The sequence below is a fragment of the Clavelina lepadiformis genome, chromosome 8 (assembly GCF_947623445.1).
Source record: "Clavelina lepadiformis chromosome 8, kaClaLepa1.1, whole genome shotgun sequence".
Lineage (NCBI taxonomy): Eukaryota > Metazoa > Chordata > Ascidiacea > Aplousobranchia > Clavelinidae > Clavelina > Clavelina lepadiformis.
This window is the reverse complement of record NC_135247.1, coordinates 15856311-15880401: the sequence shown is the minus strand read 5'-3', so window position 1 is coordinate 15880401 and position 24091 is coordinate 15856311. Positions and strand designations below refer to the sequence as shown.

General features: G+C 34.7%; 2 protein-coding genes across 5 annotated transcripts; one reads left to right on the top strand and one right to left on the bottom strand.

The window, feature by feature from the left end:
- Window positions 1–2522: 2522 nt before the first annotated feature.
- LOC143469137 (mannan endo-1,4-beta-mannosidase-like) lies at window positions 2523–6441 on the bottom strand. The gene is made up of 8 exons (XM_076966712.1): window positions 6282–6441; window positions 5883–6049; window positions 5585–5782; window positions 5139–5284; window positions 4005–4150; window positions 3520–3724; window positions 3250–3396; window positions 2523–3015 (listed from the first exon to the last, which is right to left on the bottom strand). Exons 1-8 carry the CDS (start codon window positions 6362–6364, stop codon window positions 2806–2808), a joined length of 1302 nt encoding a protein of 433 aa, XP_076822827.1. The 5' UTR covers window positions 6365–6441; the 3' UTR covers window positions 2523–2805.
- A 4741-nt stretch (window positions 6442–11182) lies between these two features.
- LOC143469018 (uncharacterized) lies at window positions 11183–24081 on the top strand. Of its 4 annotated transcripts, none has more exons than XM_076966538.1 (35): window positions 11183–11419; window positions 11620–11782; window positions 11853–11952; window positions 12044–12114; window positions 12864–12960; window positions 13126–13193; window positions 13310–13445; window positions 13548–13618; window positions 13776–13875; window positions 13996–14063; window positions 14258–14378; window positions 14536–14609; window positions 14766–14859; window positions 15065–15126; window positions 17558–17636; window positions 17788–17879; window positions 18094–18178; window positions 18290–18393; window positions 18612–18739; window positions 18849–18928; window positions 19085–19204; window positions 19286–19420; window positions 19904–20021; window positions 20149–20357; window positions 20528–20593; window positions 20673–20813; window positions 20975–21217; window positions 21313–21416; window positions 21508–21611; window positions 21910–21957; window positions 22048–22110; window positions 22214–22720; window positions 22812–22953; window positions 23651–23792; window positions 23874–24081. In XM_076966538.1, the coding sequence occupies exons 1-35, from the start codon at window positions 11231–11233 to the stop codon at window positions 23905–23907; spliced, it is 4158 nt and encodes a 1385-aa protein (XP_076822653.1). In that variant the 5' UTR covers window positions 11183–11230; the 3' UTR covers window positions 23908–24081. The 4 variants fall into 4 exon arrangements, with proteins under 4 accessions (XP_076822653.1, XP_076822654.1, XP_076822652.1 ...); XM_076966539.1 differs by having other exon boundaries at window positions 11853–11973; window positions 17582–17636; XM_076966537.1 differs by having other exon boundaries at window positions 11853–11973.
- Window positions 24082–24091: the final 10 nt, after the last annotated feature.

Here is a 24091-nt window from a genome sequence, read left to right as displayed (position 1 = left end):
GCACACGAGCTTTATCCTAAACTTTTTTTTATAATGCTGTGTTGTTGAAGTGTGAATACATACATTTTGCTCTTTTTATGATTGGTATGATTGAGATTGCAGCAATGTAGCGTAATATACTGAAGTGAGTGTGAATTATAGTATTAATGAAAATTCCGGCCCGCCAAAGAGTTGTACACTCGACATTTGGCTCGTGACTAGCAAAAGGTTGCCGACCCCTGGTCTATAGGCAATGGTGGTCAGTAATGAAGTAGTTTTACTTAAGTAGATTTATTATGTACGTCGTTTTGTTCATGTATTCTTCCGCTTTTACTTAAATAGTTTTTAGGCCAAAGTAACGTACTTGAGTAGGTTTACCAAATTAAGTTCAAAGATAAATTACAGTAATTTTCATTTGCAAGCACAATTGCACAAAGCGCTTTTATACAGTCTACAACTTGTTTTTCATGTAACAATGCTCTGACGATGAACAAAAATATGTTTGAAACTATTTAGCTTCGTAAAATTATGCATTTCCCTGCAGCATTCATCTTAGTAGCATTTCACAACCTCATACTTTAAATTGATAACTATAGGCCTACTTCTTACTTGAGTAGTTTAAAATTATCCAATTTTTACTTAATACTTGAGTAGTTTTAAGGAGCAATACTTTTACTTGTAGTGGAGTAGATTTTATCGGGAGTAACACCACTTCTACGGTACTTAACTAACTTATGCGGTTACTTTGACCATCATTGGGTCTAGGCCTATGGACAATGTAAATTTTGGATTCACTGTTTCTTTCCGTTTGTTGATTGTTCTTAAGGGTATATATTTCTTGTTTGACCAGTCTAGCACCATACTTTTTGCTCCCACAGCACCCCCACCCCCTCCCTTCTGAGGGTAGCATACCTAGCCTATGATTTTTTTAAACCATAAAGAAAAATTATGGAAAAGAAATAGACTACTTTTCGTTGACAAACCACTTTCGAACCGAAGATTACCGGTACGGCGGTACTAGCCTAAGTGGGGTTAGCCCACTAGGTTTGCTGCTATACTAACAGTGATAATATGGTACAGATTGTAATCTGTGGTTGAAATGTTGAATGCACGTGTGAAAATGGCGTCTAGGTGCAGTTGTGTACTGTGTACCACTAGGTCCTGTCATAGATACCAAATAGATGAGTCCTTTATTCATTATTATTACTACTATATAACTGCAATATGGTATGGTATGTAACGTCCAAATTTGTAATGTTGTTTATTCAAATTATATGATTTAAGTGATAATGATTTATATAATTTTGTGTCGCTCATAACTCCAAATATCTTTGTCATTGCTTGTCTAGAGTCTAGACTCGTGGTAATTCTCTTTCCTTGTAATAGATTCCTTTGTTTAGATCTGGTTAGTTGTAACCTGCTTAGCTGTGTTATATCTAGTCGCGCATCAGCTTTGATCTGAGTCAATTTAGTGTATGCGTATTGCAGTTGTTAGTCTGACTTCTTTAATTGATTGTTTGCAAGCAATATGATGAGTTAGTTACCAGTAAACCTGTTTTAATGTCTTTATTTGTTAGCCACGTTATTGAGATCTAATTTACCAGTATTGCCGATTATTGCTATTGCTTGCAAATTCACAGAGCAGTGTCATTTCCTTTACTTAGTCCTTGCTTGTGTTTTCAGATTATAAGTAGGCTAATATTACCTTGGGTTCTGTACCGATAGAAATCACACGTAGATCACGTACCGTACATACAAATACGACGTCAACTTACGTTTCTTGCTGTCATTCTGTCATTTGTTGCTGTTCTATTTCAGTGATTACTTTCAAACCGTTCAATATAAGACTTTCAAGAAATCGTGGGCATTTCTAAAATCCAGGGTAAGGTGGAATTCAGGCCTTGCTGGTCTGAAGGACACTCCTTAAGTGATTTGCATCTACAAATTTGCCGATTAGGCTACATGGTTTGATAAACTTTATTCTCGGACTGAGAAATGTTTTTGCCCGACTTAAACGGATCACGGATTTGATATATGACTCGGGCTCGTCAACAATGCCCTGCATTACTGTCATGGCCACCAGTACCCAAGCTCTTGCCCGAGATGGGCTTTCTTTTAAGATGAATGTTTTTTCCTATGCAATGATGTTCAGCATTGAAGCAATTTTTAAAGATCTGCAATCTGTTGCTCGAACACACCACCTGCTCGTCCACTTAACTTCGCTCTTTTAAACTTATGTCTTATGGAGTGTACACAGTTTTTCACCAGTTGATCCTTATATTTGATGATTATTATGCCTGGTGGTAACCATAGTATATTTTTGTCGTGTTGTTTTAACTAAATATGGACTTTGTGGCCGTGTGCTATTTTTTACTAACAATTACTACCTTCATTTTTTGAGCATATTTTAAGCCTTTTCGGCTTTGACACTTTTCCCGTTCATAAGCACATGCTAATAACAGCTGCCTTGATTTGTTTCGTTCCACCGCGCTTTTGACGACAAATAAAATGACTGATTGATTGATTAAAATATGCAACGTGTGTAATGCCAACTGTGTATATGTTTTATTTCAAATATTCTGCATTTTCTAGTTTTATAAGCTGCAGAAAAAAACGTAGAAGCAATTCTCTAACAATTGCAAATTTTCATGAAACAGTAATTGTGTTCATATGAAATAAAACTATTTTATTAATTCGTAAACCATTTTTCATCATACACAGCTTTTCCATAATCATTATTTTAAATTTTTCAATGAGTTTAAAAAAAATATCCATCATGAAAGTGCAGTGAATAAAGTTACATGTTTACGGATCTATAGCATCCCTTTAACGTCCACGGGTAAACAAACTGCATTGGTTTCTAACTGGACGGCCTTGAACAGGAAATCGGTCTCTACGAATGTCGAATATACCTATGGTAGGGTTCCTGCAATTAATGTTAACAACGCCTAGGACTAGTCGTACGAATGGACGCCACCGAATGGCATCTAATGCCAGCAACTGAGGAGAAAGGGGATCAGAGTGATGATATAGACCCTGTAAACAAATTAAAACCACAAGCATTAATTGAAAAATTAAAGTAGCAATTTAGCAGTGTAATTGCTAACAGCTTTCGGTTATATCAAACAAAGCACTGTGGTATAGGTTTATAAAGAGATTGATTTATGTAATGCTTTCAGGGCTATTGAAAGAGTAGTTATATGATAAGATAGCAATATTATTGGTAAGAAGAAAAAGGATTACTACGTTAAAAAATTTTCGATTATATACCAAGGCATGCCAGCTCCAGGCCCCAGCGTACCCATTGTTGTACGCGTGTTCTACCAACTGAATAAGTGACCTGGTGCCATCGCTGCCCACATGTGAGAACTCTCCAATGACGAGCGGTTTGTTTAGTTGATACAGACTTGCCGAGTTCTAAAATGCAACACAAAACGTTGTTGATAAGAAATCGAAACCGCCTTATGACCATATACCTTGAAAATTTTATTACAAGACTCAAACTTTAAAAACATGAATTAAATTCATGTTAAGTCTTACGGTTGGAACCATTGGGGAAGTTGTGCTGTACGCTCCATTCCATGCGTAGGTGTGAATTTGGTAGAAGTCAAGGGTTCCTAAGCTCCGGCCACCCGCTTGTATCAAACAATGGTCACTATAATAATTGAAAGTGTTCGATGGTCCGTTATTGTATTGGGGGTTCTCCCGCCAGGATCCAACTGTCACAAGGGAATTGGGATCGTGTCTGAAAGTTTTAGAATGCCTCGATGTCAGCTTGACCTCATTAAAATGCTTTTTTATGTGATTTTACCGAGTTGAGTTATGACGAAATAACCGTTAATAACTTAAGAGATATAAGCTACCCCCCAAAACATTACGCAGGATTTTGCAAGTTCAGATAAGCGTAACCTTTTTTAGAATAGTCTATCATATGTTCTTAGCCATATAAATCAAGGTTTAGAATATGTTTAAATACTTTTTCGATTTGAACTTTTCTGAAAACCATACTTAGGCTAATCACTTACGTTTTTATTGCGTTAGCTTGCCAGTTGATGAATCTCTGAAGCCGGTGCATGTAGAAGAGGTTGGGAAATTGATGCTGCGCAGCAAAACCAGCCCCGGAGCCAGCTAATCGTGATGCATCGAAACAGGCAACAGAATTTGCAGCAGTCTGGAAACAAATACAGTAAATATGAAGTAAATATTTTACTTGATGTAGGTCACGCAGCCTGTTAGATACAGGCGGTTAGGTTAGGAGAATGAATACGCAAAAAGTTGACTTTAGCTATAAAAGGTTTATTGGGGTTAGATTTAGACCAGAAGATATAAGACCTATTCCAAAAACTAAAGAGTCACAGATTTAGGTTAGGTTTACCGTTAAAGTGACTATGTTATAACATTTAAATTATAACCTATAGGATAACAAGAAACTGTGAAAAATAGCTTCGAGCGCACGACTTTTTTCGGTGAAATAGTGGCAGCCGAATAAAAATACTAAAGGGTTCGGTCAAGTATATGGCGAAGCCTTTTTATTTTATCAGATAACTTGTTAAGTCGAAGGTGCTTATCAAATTATTTTTAAGTTTTCCAAACTTTAATTCATCCAAAATTGCTGAATTTGGCGGCAGGTATCAGTGTAATGCAGACATTGTCGTCCACCGCCTAAACATCACCGATCAGCAGCCTACACCGATTAGCCTACGGTAGATATCATCCACCTTTACCCATATACATCTACGCTGTGCGAAGATGCAGCTGTAAACTCTCACATCTTATACGTGGACGCGCTGTTAGTTATTACACGCAGTACCTAAGTACGCAGTACCAGTACTACCTAAGTAGGCTAATTTTTTTAACTAATTTTGAAATAACAAAATTTTTTAATACACTAAGGTAGAAACAATCACTTTGAGTTAATCGTAAGTTGAAGTTGGGTGTAACCTATTTGTTTACAGTAACAGGAATTTAAACGAATGATATTGATACAGCTTGTTCATATTTTAAGCGAAATCGAGTCGACTGTTTTCATTTTTTTCTCATTCAACATTTCAAGTGGCAAAGTATAAACCATGGTATCAGTCGAAGAATAAATTAATCAGACATAATCGCTGAATATATCATTGCGACATCAATGTTTGAGTTAAATGTCAAATACTCACGAAAAGGATTCCTTCTGGTTCGTTGATTATCTCATAACCGCCAAGAGATGAGAAGGTCTTTAAGCCTTTAACAATGGGAATGAGTGCGTTGTCGATGTAGGACTGTAGCTTGGAGTCTACAGTGATCAGTCCGTTGAACTGTCGAGCTATAAAATGGATCCAAAAAATACTGTCACTTAAGTAATTTATTTCATAATTTATAATGTAGCCTAAAGATCGGGCATGATTGGAATAAACAAACAGACTTGCACAAGCAGATTTTAAGTCACATTTTACAAAATTTATCATATACAATTATACAGTATTGGAAACTTGATTGTACCTCAAAATCGTATTATGTTAAATAAAAAACTCTATGTTTTCTATTAGTACAATACATTATGTTTCCACCACTGAAATTGGAATAAAAAACCAGTGAGCTGGTAAATTAGTCGTAACATGCATACCCCACTGATAATTTCGCCACCAATTAGGGTCTGCTCCGTTCCACAAGACAAAGAATACCACGATGTTGTAACGTTCGGCAGCACACAAGTATTCTTTCATTTCAGAAATTATATGATTGTTGCAATGGTCAGCTGCCACAACGTGGCCAGTACTATTGAAACGTGGCGTTAAGGCACTGGTGGTATGTAGCCAAATACCTTAACACAGAATAAGAAATCAACGTATATAACATAAAAATACTTTCTAAAAAATAGTCAAATATACATAAAGCATATATCCATATTGTCGTCCACTTACGGATCGAATTGCCGCCGTTTTTATGAATCTGTTTCAACGTTGATTCCAAATGAACCTTGCTGCTGCTGTACTGACCGTTTCCAAAGTCGTGGGCGTAAAATTTCCAAGCCTGGTTCATACCAGAAAGGTAAACCTGCTTCCCATTGTAGCAAAATTTTCTGGAATTTCTTTTGATATTTTAAGGCAAATTGTTAGAACGCAAAAATCTCCATGCACTCAAAACATATAAATTAATAAAAAACGTAGTAATGATATACATTTAACATTCCCGGTATGATAGATTAAACACAAATCAGCATTGCATACCATTTCTACGTAGGTTGAGTCTTAAAGTTTAAAGTCCTTTTACCTTCAAAAAAATATTTTGCATTAGAAAATTCAAACGTTTTCAAGACTTACCCTGAACACACACGAAGACGCGCAGCTATAACGACAGAAAGGGACAGATACGATATTAAAATTACTAGTTGATATTTGACCATTATAACCTTATGCTGTACCGGAAAATAGCTAAAACCTGTATAATAGATAAAAACTGTATATACAGTGTAAACTGTAAAGCCTATTCTCCAGGCCCTGGCGTTAGATGTGGTACAAATTGTCTATTGCCAGAATTTGGGTGAGCTATATCTCCTTAATGTTATGGAATAAATAAAGAAGCTGTTTAGTTTTCATAAAATGATTTGTTTCCTCATGAAATAGGAACGCTTGCTTCAAATTATAGCTTACTCTCATACCTGATGTACAATAATAGCCTAATACTCGTGAGTCGTTAACTTATGTGCACATTTTCCTTGTGTTTTTCTGAATTCTGCAAAATTTCATTGTAGCAAAACCACACGCTTTACAGGATACTCAGGTAATTAAGAACGGGAGACATTGCTTTCAAAACAAAAGCCTGCGGCTGAAATATTTTAACGTGCTATGTGTAAATGTCGTTTTTGCGTGTTTACCAGTTATGGTTTGCACAAAAACATGCGTAGCTATAGGCCTAGTATATAATTCGCCTGGAACGGATGCCTATTTTTTTTTTATAAAAGTTAATGTATTCTTGTATGTTTGTATACATAGTGGCATGAGATATTTAGTCAATGCCCTAACAAGGTTTATTTGTGCGAAGAAAAAAAACCCGAACCCCGGTCGTGACTCTCTAACTTTCCAAATTATGAGCCATCTATTTAAAATCTTTGTTATATACAGGTATAAGTAATATGCAAATGTTTCGAATAAAAATTTAAATCTAGCTTTTATGGATTTAGCGGGTTATTTTTCTTCACGCAATTAGCTTAGCCTATATTATGCCATCATGGCATTTCATAATCATCGCTTTTTGCGTAGTCTATATTCGAGGTCTGTTCGAAAAGTATCCTACCTTTTAGCATACAGCTCACAACACAATAAATTTCACAAACTTTATTTAATTTCCTTCAAAATAATCACCTTGGCGGTCCACACACTTTTCCCAGCCCTTCTTCCACTTCTGGACACATCTCTTGAATTGCTCCTCCTTGAATCTAGAAATGCTCCATAGCTCCTCCGTCGATCTATGATGTCTTCTAGTGATTGAAATCGTGTCCCTTTTAGAGTGGTCTTAAACTTGGGGAAAAGCCAGAAATCAAATGGTGCCAAGTCTGAATAGTAAGGAGCCTGGCGAATAAGTGACATGCCGTTTCTGGCCAGGAAGAATTGGATCAAATAGGCGGAATGAGCGGACGCATTGTCGTTGGGAAGCTTTTTGCAAAACTTTATGCAATACCTCTGTTCGATGCGTTCGGTCATTGAAATGCGATTTTGAGTGAAAAAAATCACCGGGCACGTTCTATATACCTGCATTTAATGTTTAACACAGAGAGAATGACATGGCCGATTGGCTTGAAACGATTCACACGTACAGAGTAATAGTGACGTAACAATGTTCCAAAAAAAACTTGGCGCAGGTGGCACTACTTTTGCCGGGAAAAGAAAAGGTCGGATACTTTTTGAACAGACCTCGTACATTAACAGGGAAACATTTGGTCGTAAAATGCTGCATTGTGATGATGGTGGTCTTACCACTTCGTCTTTTTTATTTTATTTTATTACAGTCACATTTTGTTTCTACAACTTGCTGAAATCACAAATAGGTTGCCTTCAAGCAATTTGACTCATATACAAGGAGCGCGCGTTCCTCCCAGGAAGCACGGAATAGCAGTAGACTACGAAGGGTCCACAAAGAAAGCTGACAAATTCAAATAAAACTCCTTGCGTCGTGCGAAACCGGATGGATCCCACCACTGTCTATATCATACACAACAACCAAATGATAACTGATTTTTGTAATAACTGTAAGTTATAAATGACCATCGTATCGTACCACTTATTTTTCGCCGTGGACTGTGGGAAGCGAAAAAATGATGCTAATCTATAGGCTACGCCGCTACGTTATAGCCTAATAGAAAAAAGTATGCTCACACACAATCAACGAACGAGAAAAAACGGCAAGGCCTTGAGGGCTTGAAACGTGCAAAATGTTAATTATGCTCTGGTCTGTGGTGCTATAACGACAAAGGGTTAGCACAGCCTCCAAACACAAATCATGCTTGGGGGTGCTATAAAATCAATATAGCCTAGAACTACCCAAGGTTAAAAATTCCAAGCAAAAAAATTCTCAACAGAAAAGTAACAAGCTGGATTTTATAAACAAGAAAGTAGCCCATTACAGTTTTCAAAACAGGAAACTAATAAACTTCTGGGCTATGATTCGACAAAAACACAGAAAGGCAAGAACTGTCCTTACAGAAAAAACCATTTTTAACCAAAATGGAATTAACTGTAATAACAATAATTCAAACAAAATTTGAAAATAAACCTAAAAAATCGACACGTGACTTGTCAAAACTTAGTAATGAACTTCAGAAAACGTAATAAACCAGTTTTCTTTGTTTTACTATCCACCCGATGAGTAGTTTGCTAAATTCTATTTCGTTATTTTTCAGTTTGGTATATTTTGTGTGTTGATTTTTTTTCTGATCTTTAAGTTGATTTGTTACGGATGTTTTGAGTCTACAAGTTTCTGGTTTCTTTCTTCTTTCTTTTGGAATTTTCACTTGGGTTAAATTCTTACCTGGCCCATTCCAATTTTTTTCATTCCTCATATTGAATTGTTTTCTAGACAAAATCTTGATTAGAATATCACTTTTTTTGGTTGGGGTTGTTATCTAGATTATTGATACTATGCTTAACTGTATCTATTTTTTTCTTGTATAAAATTTTGTAAATTAACCCAATTCTTTTCTAGCCAGCTATTTTTCACTCATGTCAGCATACCTGTCAGTTGCGATGTCTATAGCGCGGGAAATCACATCAGGGGATTTAATTTAATTTATGTATTTATTTGGCGGAAGAATCCTGTTGATGTGTTCATTGATTCATTGTGTTGCTAGTTTATTAAAGGAAGAATTTGAAATTCCACAGGTAAAAACGTTGAAAGGTTTAGGGCTTTAGGCAGACTGATTTTAGTTCGTTACTGCCGGACATGTGATTTACCAGCTAGCTCGCCAGAGTTTGACTCCCATGTATGAATTAGGCTATAAGCATCAAGGCGAGCGGAAATCTACTTCTTATATTTTTACTGTAGGCTAGGCTAGGCAAAGCTGCTTCATTTCCTTCATTTTTTTCGCATTTAAACTTCTGCTGTTCTGGAGCTTCTGTGGTTATAGGCTAGGCTAGGCTAGGCCTATGTAAAACAGGTTTTAAAGAAAGCAAGTGCGTTTTGCATGACAATGTGAACAGAATGAATAATAGGCTAAAGGCTAACTAATTACTGATAGATTAAATCTGTCCTATACAGGCTACAACCCTGTTATATATTTTGTTTTCAGTGCATCGGATAAATGCACCAATAGGTGTAATGCTAAAATTCTCACCACGCCAACATAATACTATTAATATAGTAAGTATAGGTCATGGTAGGGATAGTAGGCAATCTGTCTTATGCATAAGATTGCGTGTCCCATGCAGCCCAAAAACTTTATACAGTATTTGGAAGAAATGTCACCTCACAAACTGTGAAAGCGTACCAACCCAGCAGGAATCTATTCAGATCAGTCTTCTAGTTTATAAAAAGCACGCGGTGCGCAACTCCATCGTTATGTTTAGGGTACACTAGCCAATATGTTTAAGTATCCAGTGTCCAAAATTATGCCAAAAATCACTAATTTAATTTTTATTTTAATTTTTTAATTAAATTTTTCATACAAGATTAGAAACTCATCTTCTTCAAACATGCCAAATTTCAAGTGGCTACCTGCAAAATTTCCGTTATTTCTATAAAAACAAACACACTGGCCTCAAAGAGGGCTAAATTTTTCGTCTTGATGAAGTCTGATACATGCCCAAATCTAAATATTCTGCAAACTATAGGAACAGTAAAGAGCTCTTTTTTGGCACACTTTTGCTTTAGTTCCTCTTCTAAATATCCTTAAATTTTTGTGAAGATATCTTATCTTCAAATCTGTTTTAATCACTTCTTTTGTACTGGTCTGACTTTGATGTGGTGGCTAATGAGCAAAAATATCTATATACTAAAAAATCATATAATCCTTTTGTGTTTTACGTCTACATTGCTCTGTAAAAATTCCTATGAAATCCCTACCTTTAGAACAAGTAAGCTATACTTTAGCAACTCAAGACGTCACTGATGATTTGACGTTTGTCTTGACCCCTATGTTGTGAAAATGACGTGACGTTTAACAACAGCTAGTGCGACAGTTGTACGAAGAAATGTTTATACCAAGCACATTTGGGAGCGACAGCACTCAAAAATGAACATGGCCTGTAATAACCTGTAACTATGTTAGCCTGTGTGACCTGCATACAAATTAATACGGTGCGGTACAATTACCTTGGTAAAGCATTGATTTATGGAGTAAACAGCTTATTAGAGCTGAAATGGAATGAATAATGGTCTTCTCCCAATAAATCTGCCACTTGTTAGAGCAGCATGACAGATGGTAACTCACATTTGGTGCAAAGAGTGGTCCCTGTTGTCAAAGCTTGATCACACTTAATGCAGTTTGATGCATGGTGACAAGTGTTTGGCATAAAGAGTGGTCTTTTTAGTTTGAATAAGTGTCATCATCATTGTGACATCATACTCAAGTATGCAAACTCACATCAAGTAATAGTTTTAAATATTGGGTATCATGCATTTTTGCCCCATCCGTAGTAGAAAAATTTCAAAGGACATTTTGAATTATAAATAGTTATATCATAAGACAGCTTATTATGATGAATGAATTAATGCATTGCCATGTAGATACAAGATTACTGGTTCAAAATTACTTAACGTTTTACTTCGTTCTTTTGTGATGGATGAAAACTCGAGGCACGAAGCAACTGTGAAAAATGTTCCATTCAGGATTCTGAAATCATGTACTAATGTCAAGTATGACAGAAGTTGGAAGGAAGCAACCGTGTTGTTCTCATTGAAACCAGATCATCAACCTCCTTGTAGGATGATCGTTTGTTATAGTTACGGAAAACAAATAAGCATTAATGTGAGTGTCCTTACATTTGTCTGAGATTATGGATCAGCAAGCCGTCTAAGCTTACTGCTTGTTTTATTTTAAGGTGTTTGTGAAGTATGTATCTGTGAGAGCTACGATGTTTTTTAGTAATTTTTTGAATTGAGAAGACTTTTTGCTTTTTATCAGAGTGTATCATTTTAGCAAAAAAGCTTTTCTTAACTGGATTTTAGATAGCAGAAGTCCTGGATAATTTCCAAGTTCAACCTGACCGTGGACGTGTGACTATCGTATCACATCGTACAATGTCAACTTTTTGCATGGATCAAGTTGAGAAAAACTGTGCGTTGAAAGTAGAAGAAGTCCTGACCAATATGTGCCGCTGGCTGAGTACAAGTACAGCAAATTGTGATGATTTGTAACTCTGTTTTTCGCTTGTCTATTAATTACTTTTTGTTTATGATAGAAGAGAATCAAGTCAGTTTAAATGCAGAGAAATTCAAAATAAATGCGACCCCGGAGAAAAAACTTTCTGGAATAATTAGGAAAATTACTTCTCCACTGCAGTTGAGTAAAGTGTTACAAAGGTGAAAAAATTTAGACGATATTTGTATTTGGACATACCAAAAAGATTTGTTCACAATATTACTCTTTAAGGTCATCTCGCTCCAGCCTTCAGGATAATAAGACTGTTGTTGTAAGACATCATTCAATTTCGGATAACAAAGGTATTGTAAAGAAAACTTCTAGTATGTTTTTTCTTTTTGTAAGAAACTTGTAGACCTACATCTGGGTTGAGTATACATACTTGGAAACAAAAACAAAGAAAAACTAAATAATGAAAATTTCAGCATAGTGTTGCATGCAACTGACAAAAAGAATGAACCTTACTGTACATAATTACATAACTGATCTATAGTTATAACCTATATTATAATATTTCGTGGGGAAACTTTATTAATACAAAATGAAGGTCTCTGACTTTTCAGCTCATCTGTACTTTATGCAACATATTTGAATTATCTGCACTTGATCATGGCCCGCTTTGCTGCTTACTAAAATCGTGCAAGTGCAGAAAGTATGGTTGCATAGTAAATATTTGTACCTTTATTTTACATCTTCCTCTTTTGTAATCTAAAGTACCGATGATCTTAATTTGAAAAATTGTGTGAAAACAACATTTTTTTGATGAAATTGTAATGAATGTCATCATGAAAATATTAAAACTTTGCAATATCAAATCTGCTCGACAAAAACATGTAATTGTTATATGAACCCGCTTTGTTGAGAACAAATGGTATTATCATAAAATAACGTGCTGTTGTAGTATATAATTTTTATAATTACTCATGATGTGCAACTTAAATTACATAATCAAATTATGGTTACATGCTGTAACATTATTTCTGAAATGGTTTGTGGCATCCAACTAAAAGCCAGGCAAGTGTTTTTACGGTAACATCTTCTACTATTGTAGCGGAAAACGTAGCACCAAAAAAGGTTCATCTTCCACCGAACAGGGATTCTATGAAAGAAACTCATATAGAAAACTCTTTCGCTCTCCCTCTAGCATAGTTGAGTAGAATTGCCTTTTGTTTTTTAGTAGCACTTTGTTTTACTTTTTGATAATTTGAAGTTGTTGTATAAGATTGTGATAAGTTTTTCATGTAAATGTTTACTCAGCTTGTATTATGTAACTGTTTATTTATTTATTTCATGTCTTTTTACATTTAATTTAGTTCACCTACTGCAAAAACTTCTGCAAAATTTCGTTCAACAGAAAAAAGAAAAAATGGAAATGAGTCAGGTGGTATTTTCGTGTTCGTATAACAATGATTTGTAAATTATTGGAAAAATAAAAAGTTTGTTTTATTATGTTGTAGTTTTCAGTTTTTTATTATTTAAAATTGCACATACCAACAGGTCATGGTTCAACCGTTTTCGTTTCACCAAAGCAAACGCACAGTTTTTCTAACAATAGTATTGATCTCACGAAATGTAATGATTCTTCACGTAACGAGACATCAAACATGAAAGAGAACATTTCACCATCAATGCAGTTGAGTGCTGATATCAAACAAAATTTTGTATCATATCTATTCGTATCACCGTATCTGCTGTTGTACTGTGTTTTCTGCATGAAATGTTTTTTGCTTTTTAGTTCAAAGGAGAACCCAACAGACTCAAGCTCTCCTTACACTGTGAAACAGAAAAGGCTAAGTCAAGATGCTGGTTTGTGTCTGCCATAATTATTTTAGTAATATCATAATAAACCTAATAAACTTACGGCACTTCAAGCTGTGAATCATTCATTTGCAACTTTACCTAATTTTCCTTGTATGGCAATGTTTTAGTTGCTCAATGAATACCATTTTTTTTTTAAATATAGGTCGCAAGTCAAAGTGCTCTGATGGTAAACCAAAACCAAGTCCATCAGTCAGTCCAATTAATAAGTTATCAGATATGCAAGGCACTGGACCAGAGATGCAGTTGAGCAATGTTTCTATTAGCACAAATACAATAGTATAAATAATTAATTAATCAGTAGGCACTTGTAGCATCATACATTGGGCTGTGTACAATTATAATTTGTCTTTATTTTCCCACAGATCAGTACGCAGTTCTGTAGGTCCAAGTCTTTCTTCCACTCAGAAAAAGCGAAAAAGTCAAGAATTAGGTGGGTTGGTCACTGGTCACTGGTCACTGGTCACTGGATGGTATTGATTTTTGAAGTGACAGACACTGTACGGTCACCTTAAGCATGACTCCAATATCTTCTTATAATAAAAATTACACAGTTTATTTTATTTTGCATTGTAAATGGAGCTGTTAAGCAATTAAGCCCAACTCTATGTTGTATTTTTTATAAAGAAATGAACTCAGAAGAAATGAATAAATCGCCGAAGAAAATTGGATCTTCAGAAAAGATTGATATGTCTTCAAAATTATCTGTCTTGATTCCTGACGAAACTCCTGCTTTAGTATCACAAAAGTAGGGAACTGCGTCAGGATTTATTAGAGTTTAAATTTACATCAGGCATTAAACGTTATGGCTGGAAAAATCGCCTTAGGACTATAATATCAAGATATTATTGTTAGTACAGTACTGCATAATTATTACTTCTAAGTTGTAACTTTACATTTTGTAGTTGTGAAGTGAGACTACTTTGTATGGATTTATCTGCTTACAGTCCTATTCGAAATGCTCACAACAATGGCTCTGGTACGATTTTGTTTTATTTAACGGTGTAAGTCACACCCTTAAACTCTGGCTATAAAAAAGGTTGTAAAGTTTTTCGTAAATGGAAATGAAAATGTAAACGCATGCAGTAATATACTTTTGCCTTCATCATGAAACAGATTTGTTTGAACTTTATAGAACATGCTGAAAGTTTTTATGTGGATGAACAAAAATCAAATGCAATTACTGCAGAGCTTCAGCTAGCAGAGGAACAATTGGGTCACCATTTACAGTTGAGTATATTTATGTGCTTTGTTTACGAGCCAATAAATATATAGGCATAATTTTATTTTAATGATGTATTTTGATTCCCTTTCAAAACTGAATAGATTTAATGCTTCAATAGCTAGAAGAATATCTTACTTGTTTGGTGATTGATTGTTTACATTAAACGTGAAAATTTTAATTGTGAAATGTCTTGTATTTAAATCTCCCAGGAGTGATCAAGAAGACGACAGCCTTCCCAACATTGAAAACAATAGCAAAAATCCTGATGAAGGTGAGTACTGTTTTTAGGCTGAATTGTAATAGCTGCTGAAAGAGGAAATACTTTTCTTGTGGATTTGTATTGTTTGTACTATTTGCACTAATGTTTTTTTTCTTCTTCACCAAACTTTTTCTTTTTCTTGCAATCGCTTCTTTAACTTAAAATCGGAAGACTTTGAAATTTGTTATATGGGTGGTGTTCGAAGAAAGGAATGCACCTTCCTTTTTGGAACACAAACACATGACTGCTTTACGAGGAAATTCCAGAACACCTTTTAAAATAGGCCAAAATGTGAAGGGTACTTGGAACTAGTCAGGAAAAATCTTGTAACTTTTTTCTATGAAATGATGTTTTCTGAAATCTTGTGAAAACAATTTTGTTTGTCGAAGAATCCTGTAACTAAAATTTAAAAATGATCATCTGACCACAAATATGCAAAGACTTGTGTGTTTTCCTAAATTTCTTAAACTCTAAAATTATTTACATTGGATCAATAAAACTTAAGTTAACTGTTCATCTATTTAACCTACTTTTAGAACAAAAAATGAAAGACATCAAACTAAATGATCTGAGGATAATAGCCCAAAACCGGGCATGACCATAAGTATTTAGAATGGAAATGTGGTAGTTTCCTTTTAATTCTTATCAAAATTACTTTTAGCAAATGCACATCATATAAGATTGAAGCAAATGGTGACCTTAACAAATGTTTTAACAAAGAACTCGTGGTCGAGTGGTTAACGCCCGTGCCTGGAAATTGTTAGATCTGGGTTTTTATCTCCTTTTACGGAGATTTTTAAAAAAGCTCTCCCATCACCACTGAGAATAAAATTACATGGGTAGGCATAATAATAGAAGGTAAAAGGTTGTTCAGAGAAAGTAACTGGCCACCTTACGCTCATACGACCTTTCCCTTTTCCACTCGATAATGAGGCCTGGTGCAACACACATGGAGCATTTTAAACTCTCCATTAATTCAAAAAGAAGTTACTGTAGTGCTATTTTTATGTTAAAGCATTTTCTTTGTTTTGTTTACTAAATGACTTTGACCTTCTTGTCCATACAAAGTCCAATTACGTAACCACGTAAACGAAAAGTGTCTTGTACCTTTAGCTCCTTTTTAAACTAAAGTTTTAAACTTACATGATTTAATAATTCTATTATGCTGGACCTGTTGCTTTCAAGCTTAATTTATGGACAGCAGCATTTCTTTCAAACATACTGAAAGACTGATCGCGGGATTACATAAATGAGAGATTTTTTGTAGTTTCTAAAATTCGTACCTTTATTACATAATTTATAATTAGCTGTTATCTTTGATCGCTTTGTTCTTGAATGGCAGCATTCTAATTATACAGACCCAATAAGTTCAGTGTTTTACAAATCATATGATCAGAAGATAAGAGAAAAAGTTGGTGGCACTTTGCTTTCAGTGAAAATAGAGTAAATTTTTGTGGAAATTTAGTGATGTTGTGTTTGCTCAAGCATCGTATGGCAAATAATTCTTAATTTCTGATGTGCATATAGTGTGCGAGCTAGCAAAAGTATGCACATAAATGGGAAATCTCCAGACTTTTCATCAATCCATTTTACCAGGGAATCATGGGAACATCTTGTTTTATCGTCACACCTATCAGACTAAAATATTGTTATGAAAGCATTTTTAACGCACAGGTTTGGTGAAATAGATATGGTGGACGATTGCGTGCGACAGCTTTATTTTTTTTATCTTTAAACTTGGTTTTATGTTGCTTAACTTTGAAATTTCTGTCAAATTTGTTGCTGACATGTACTTGACTTTTGTATTCGATAGCCTGCTAGGGGCAAAAACTGAAATTTTGAAAATATTTGTACTTTGTTCCAGTATATCTAGGCAACTTGTATATAGAAGCTCCCTATTGAGATTTATCCTTTTGCATCATTTTTTTAAACTCTTAACACTTTGTCCTCTGGTGGTGAATAAATAAATCACTAAAGTGAAATTTTTAAAAACGATTTAAATGTAAACTTGTGACTTTGAAAACCTATCACTTGTTACAAGGTTGTGTAGATGTCTTTGTCACTTCGCTTTGTAGTAGGAAAAATGAAATTGAAAATTTTATCTTTCACTATATCTTTGTATTATATAAAGTTTGATGATTGGATGATCAGGCAATTGAAACCTTTTCCACTTCTATGATAAAAATGCTGTCTAGTGGCGAGAATGTGTTTTCTTGAAATTGTTTTTATTTGAGTTGTTTGTGATGTGAACTTGTGTTATGTTGCAGTTTGTTTGCTTTGGAAGATTTTCCTTTTGGATAAAATTTTACGTTTTTTCTTGTCTCTTCCTCGGAATGCGATCTACGTAAAGACTTAGTCAATCTTTCGTATTTTTACGCCTTTTTTTCTAAAATTCCTGTCTTAGATGATATGTCTTTTAGATTACACGCTTCTTTGATTATAGTTAAGAAATTGGTTGACTTAACAGATGATCATCCAGAAGAACCCATAGAACCAAATCTCGATCCCAGCCCTAAGAAAAGGTGTTCTTATGTTAAGGTCTTCGTTTTGTATTTGCTGTTTAGAAATTCAATTTTGACATTTTTCATCCCTTAGTTTTTTGTTCTTAAATCATTCAATCCCTACAAGGACGTCGCGTAAAAGTGTTGTAACTTTATTTTGTAAATTTTTAAGCTTGGTCAGAACAAAGAGGTCATACTCTGACATCAAAAGAACAGCAGGGGATGAAATTTCCTTCCATGGAAAAAGAAAATTTTGCTCTCCGAGTAATTTAAAAAATCTTTTCTCAATTTGTCATAGTAGACCATTATCATCATCATCATTATCTTAGCATTTTATGTGATAACTTTATGTTTGTAAACATTAGCAATTTATATGGAAATTTTAGTGTGATCTTTTATGTCAGAAATAAGTATAATGTGGAGATAAATTCTGTTTTTAATTGCTTATTTTTCTCATCGTGATTTTAACTGACTATAGGCCCTGGTAGAAAAGTTTCTCCAGGTGAACAGTCTAACAAACCCAAGAAGGCCTTAAATGAAAGAAAGAAGTTCAATGAATTTAGGTGAAACATTCAACAAACACTAAATAAAGCAAAATTATTAAAGTGAAATTGTTTCCTGCTGCAGCTGCTGATTTCTGCTTTTGGCTGACTGAGTTTTGTTTGTATTTTTAGAAGAGCACAAGCTGACATGAGACAATCAAGAGGAGATAAAGAAGTTTCATTTGAAGAAATCAAGGAAAATACTTCACCCAATTCAATGGACAGAATTAAGAAGGGTATGTTTTTCACTAAGAATGCTGGAAGATGATGAAAATAGATGACTTTATCCAAAGTAGATTTCTATGCATAGAGCAAGCTATTTATTACTCCAGGCTAGAATTTGTGTTAACATTTTCGTCATAGCATATAAGCAAAGCATTTCAATAATAACATTTTTTCACAGGCCAATTCTTGTCTAAATTAACAAAGAGTTGACCTTGTTTTTATGTGATAGGTTTAGACAAGTCGTCATTCTATGGCACAAAAAGTCAGCACTCTAGTCTTCTTGCTGAGATGAGTAAATACCGCATTGAGCATCGAACTCCTTCACCCAAATCAAAACGATTTTCAAGCCTTTCTCCCGTATTTGCTTTTATTTTGTTTACATTTCGCGTGACTCAGCCATGTTCTGTTGCAGTTGTGGGGATAAATGTGTGAGTTTATTTAACTGTCTTTTCATTATTATCTGTAGATACGAGGTAAATCAGCTACAGCAAGGAGATCACTTCTTCAAGTTGACGTTGGTGATGAAAGCAAGGAGAATAATAAAAGGTGCTATTGTAATTACATACTTTTTAGCAGGTTGTACAGGGCTATTGCTCAACTGTAGGTTACTAGCTAACAGCTTGATATCGTAAGGAACTGTGTCAAGTTATTTGAACTTTGTGTAAGTGGTTGAAAAACTTTATGTATTTTCATTCATTTTAGTTCTTCCATTTGGTATACTGAGAATGATAATAATAACAATGATGATACAGTGTCAGAAGAATCTTACCCACTCAAACCATTAACCAACAGTGAAAATCTATCTTCTGGACAAGATGGAGGGTACAAATAATTTCATATCATGGAGAAAATTCGACAAATTTAGTTTCATTGACTTTACTCAAATTTTGCGTTTTTGTGCAGATTTCAAAATATCGGCAATACCTGTTACATGAACTCAGTGTTGCAGTCACTGTTCGGTTTGTTGCCATTCTGTGTAGATTTACACAACCTTGAAAAAAAAGCCGCGGCATTTCTTGGCCCAGAAAGCTTATTTCGGTAAATCTGCTTGGTCTTCACATTTTGGATGTATGCTAGTTATCAATAATTTTTATCTTAGTGATGCAAAGCCAATTTTTATAAGGAACTGCAGTGGTCTGTTTCTAAAAAAACTAAAAGCTTCATATTAACTTAAGCAAGCAACTTTAACTCAAGCATTAACTTAAATTAAGAAACCTCTTCCATTTACTTGCAAATAAATGATAATATAGACGTCATTGCCAAAAAAATCCTGGCAGTGCGAATCTGAAAATTTTCCAGGCTGTCTGAGGATAAAGATTATGTTGTCGTACCAGTGCATGATTTAGCCAGAATTCCAAACAGTGAGAGGTTTTTCCAAGTAGTGCAAGCGCTGCCTTTGCTATAGGCAATGACGCCTATGAATGATATGTTTTAAATGCATGAAATTATCGGGCTAGTGTACTATGGCATTATTTATCTGTCTCTTAGCTGCATCATTTGCTTAATTCCATTTTACAATAGTGCACTTCTGGATTTGATGATTCATAAAATAACTGGCCGAATAAAAAGGGCAGATTTGCTGAACGTAAAACAAGCAATAAGCGCCAATGCGAAGCAGTTTTATGGCATGTCTCAACATGTAAGTTTATGAAGTGTATTCTGCAACAAATCATTATTATTCATTCTCTAGGTTTATGACTAGAGTATGTTTGGATAAATATGTTTCCATTCATCACACTTCTATATCTTGTTTGTTTTATGTTCAGGATGCCCATGAATTTTTGAGATTGTGCTTGGACATTTTACAGCAAGATGTGGCAAAAATAAACATGAAAGTGTCAGAGAAAGTTGAAGCGTTAACAGATGATAACAATTTGTTTGACAATGGTGCAATTATTTCTGATGAAGTCAAACTTCAATGTCCGGTTTCAAGCAACTTCTCTTTTAAAGTGAAAAATCAAATCACATGTGAAAAGTAAGTGGATTTCGAAGTAGCTTAAAACTGATGATGATTTACTGTTGCTTAAAATCAATTATTCTCACTGAGTTACCAAATACTTTGCAATATGGTAGTTCAAACATTTGTAATTTTGTTTTGATATCTATTTATATAGTACTTTATACATCCTTGGCTTTCTATTGTAGATGTAGAAAAGTTACCTGTACAGAAGAAGAGTTGTTTGATTTACCGGTCGAATTACAACCATCTGGGTATTTCACTATTGTGTGGTGTTGTTTTTTGTTTTTTGTTTTATGGATGTTTTCTTTAATAACTGCCAAAATGTTACAGAGAAAAGCAAAATTCCAATGATTCCATGCACTTACAAGACCTTATTGACCTTTTCTTTGCTTCTGAAGATCTCGAATATCACTGTGAATTTTGCAAACACAACCGGGCAACTCTTAGCAGAGTCATCTCTAAATTGCCAAGGTTGGTTAATTAATATTTCTACAAAGGACATTTTAATTTGCCCATAAAAAATTACCAAATTTTGTTAAATTCGGAAATTTATTGTGAATGATACATGAACAGTCTCAATAGTTGAATACATTTAGAGTAACAATAACGCTTGAGTTTGTAATTCTATACAGAATAATGATGGTCTACCTCAAGAGATATTCGTACAATCAGACCTTGGATTACAGTCTTAAACTGAATGAAAATATAGGTCTTTCACGTTACGTCACATTTGGTCATTTGTCAACTGATAATGTTATTTGTGAAAGTCCACCAGTGGAAACGACATTGCCAGCTCTGTTTCAAAGTCATGCAACTAATCTTTCAAAGGTGTCTGAAGATCTTTTGAAAGTGTTTCAAGATGATGATTCCACAACGTTAGTGACTATCATTGTATAACCATAAGCAATACTTTGACATCAGTTTTTGTAGAAATGTTCACGTTATGACGTTTATTTCATTATTTTTTCAGCTTTTCTAAGCCGGCTGCCACGAACAACAACAATGACCATGACGTTATCACCAATTTTGCTGGAAGTAACCTAAACAATTCAAAAAGCCGCAGTCGCTTGGCTGGTAAGTGTACAGCTGTACACCATTCGAGTGAAATGCTGGCAGATGATTTGCCCACAGTGTAGTAAAAACTCATGTCAGCATATCATTGTAGATGGTGACTCTTATCTAAGCAAATCATGGGGAAAGTTGAATCCAGACATGTCCTTTTCTGATGATGCTGTCATGTTTGAAGAACTTGACAAGAAGCGAATTATTGTGAGATGATTTGAAATGTTATTCTCTCTGTAGTGTTCACTAATTTTGTTTGCAATGAATTTTTAGTCTGGACCAACCATGACACTACCATAATCTGTTATCAATGATCGTGTAGTCTTTGCTTATCTGTGACAATGACAACGTATTGTTGTTTTAGTATAAATATACCTGATATATTTATTAACATTGATTATCGCCAATTTTGTACATCCAAGTTTAGACATATTAATTAACCAACATAGACATAATGGTATATATTTATTTAAGTCAGTATTTTTTAACGTTTGTATTTCTTCAGGATGAAGATCTAGAGCATAAAGTTGAAGCTATGACAGAAGATGAACAGGTGTGGAGCTATTTTGCCAAACAGTGTAGTTTTAATGTGACAGTAACTATTTTTACCTGCTCTAGTTTTCACTGCTTAATATTGTTGTAGATTCAGTTGGCTATGCAGCTGTCGATAGAAGAACAATCCAAGAAGGCTGAGCATAGAAAAAACGTTAGTTTTATTTTTGAGCAGAAGTGCATGTTAGAAAATAATAGATCCATAATGACTGATTAGTTAATTATGCTATATTTTATAACAGTTAACTTTTATGCAGAGTGATCAAGTTGATCTTACTTCTGATGAGATCGACATTGAACTTAACGATAATGACGTAGATAACAACAACGTCACAGTCTCTGACACAATCTCTGACACAGAATCTTCACTGCCAGCAGAATCTAGCGAAAAAATCAACGACAATAAGCAACATAATTTTAATTTTAATAATTCTACAAGTTCATCAAATCAAACGGCAAGTGACGAAGAAAATCATAAAGCCACGATCGACTCCATAAATAGAACACCGGAGTCCAGCACAAATGGAAGCAACGGGAGCGGTTCCTGTTCTGAAACCCGGACCGCTTCAACCAGTGAATCCTCCTTAGTCACTATTGGTTCAACTCAGCTTGATGCTTACCTGTCCGACATGGATGAAGAAGTGAATAATTTTGAAACACGAAGTCAGGTTTTTGCTTCATACAAATCGAAAAGTCCTAGTCCAACTAAAGTTGGCGAAGACAACGTTCAGTCGCATGACTCCCCAGTTAGTGAGCCCAAACAGGTAAGACTGAAGACTTTAATGGATATTTTTAAGTTTGTTTGCTTGGGTATATGAACGGGTTACCATCTGCAACATAACATATGTTTTGTAGGTGGCCACATCAAACAATGAAGCAATTGGTCACTCCAATATAAGTCCGGACAAATTCCAAGAGAATGAGACTACTGGACATTTACCACATTCATATCGTCTTGTCAGCGTTGTTAGTCACAGTGGTAGTTCACTGAAATGTGGTAAGACAATTAGTTGATTTTACCACCGTATATTTCAAAGCGAAATTTTGAAATATTTAAATGAAAATCGGTCAGCGCTTTTGATAAAAGAAAAATATCTTATCTTGTTGCCTTTCACTATAAGTTACATTCGCATGTTAATTTCAAAAATTTTCGCTTTAAAGTAAGAAGCGATTCCAAAAACAAGTTGATCGTACATGAAAGAACACTATTTTAACTGAACAATCTGGTAAAATATTTATGAGAAACAATTCTTGGTTAGGTAGAAGAAAATCGGGCCTTCATCGTGACGTAGATCAAGGCTCTTGTGTCATATGTTAGTCAAGTTCCTTGACCACATGCTGCTGCTGGTTATAGGAGTTTAGCCTATGTCCAATTGGACGTCATGTGAAGCATTGCAACTGAATAGAATTACGATTGTTTTAAACGTAAAAAGAACGGTAGCCTAATCAGAATATTTTTCAAAACTATTTCACCAGAATATTGAATGAATATTGTTATTTCATATACAATCAACTTGACTCTTTAAAGTTAACTGGATTGTCAGCTTTCGGACCGTGACATGGATGGTCTTAATTTATTTATCAATCCCGGAAAAATGTGTAAATTACAACTGTCATCAACTGACATGAACAACTGTTAATTGCGGCAAACCAATTTGATTGTTAATGACAAGTTTTTATGAATATATCTGCAGGGCATTACATAAGCGATGTTCTGAAGGATCTTGGTAAACAAGAATGGAGTAATTGTGATGATAACAAGGTACTGCCAGTGTCTGAAGATGCAGTTTTATCAGGGAGGCAGTCAAGCGCATATCTATTATTTTATCTTCAAAAGTAAGTTTGTTTTCATATCATATATTTACCCCCTGCCTACTTTGCAATGTGCAAACTTAGTTGTCTGTTTTTTTTTTTCAGAGATTTTCTTCGGTTGTATGATACGTCAAAGTGAATTAGGAGGTTTTATTTTATGAAAAAGGCGAATTGATGAAGTTTTCTTTTTGTTCTTGTTGTCAAATTGTCCGTTTTGTTTCGTCAAATCATATTTACTGCCAATGTATTTTTTGTGTTGTCATGTATTTCTGCGCCGAAAGATTCCTCAATAAAATGATCGTATTATAATTTACCTTCCTGGC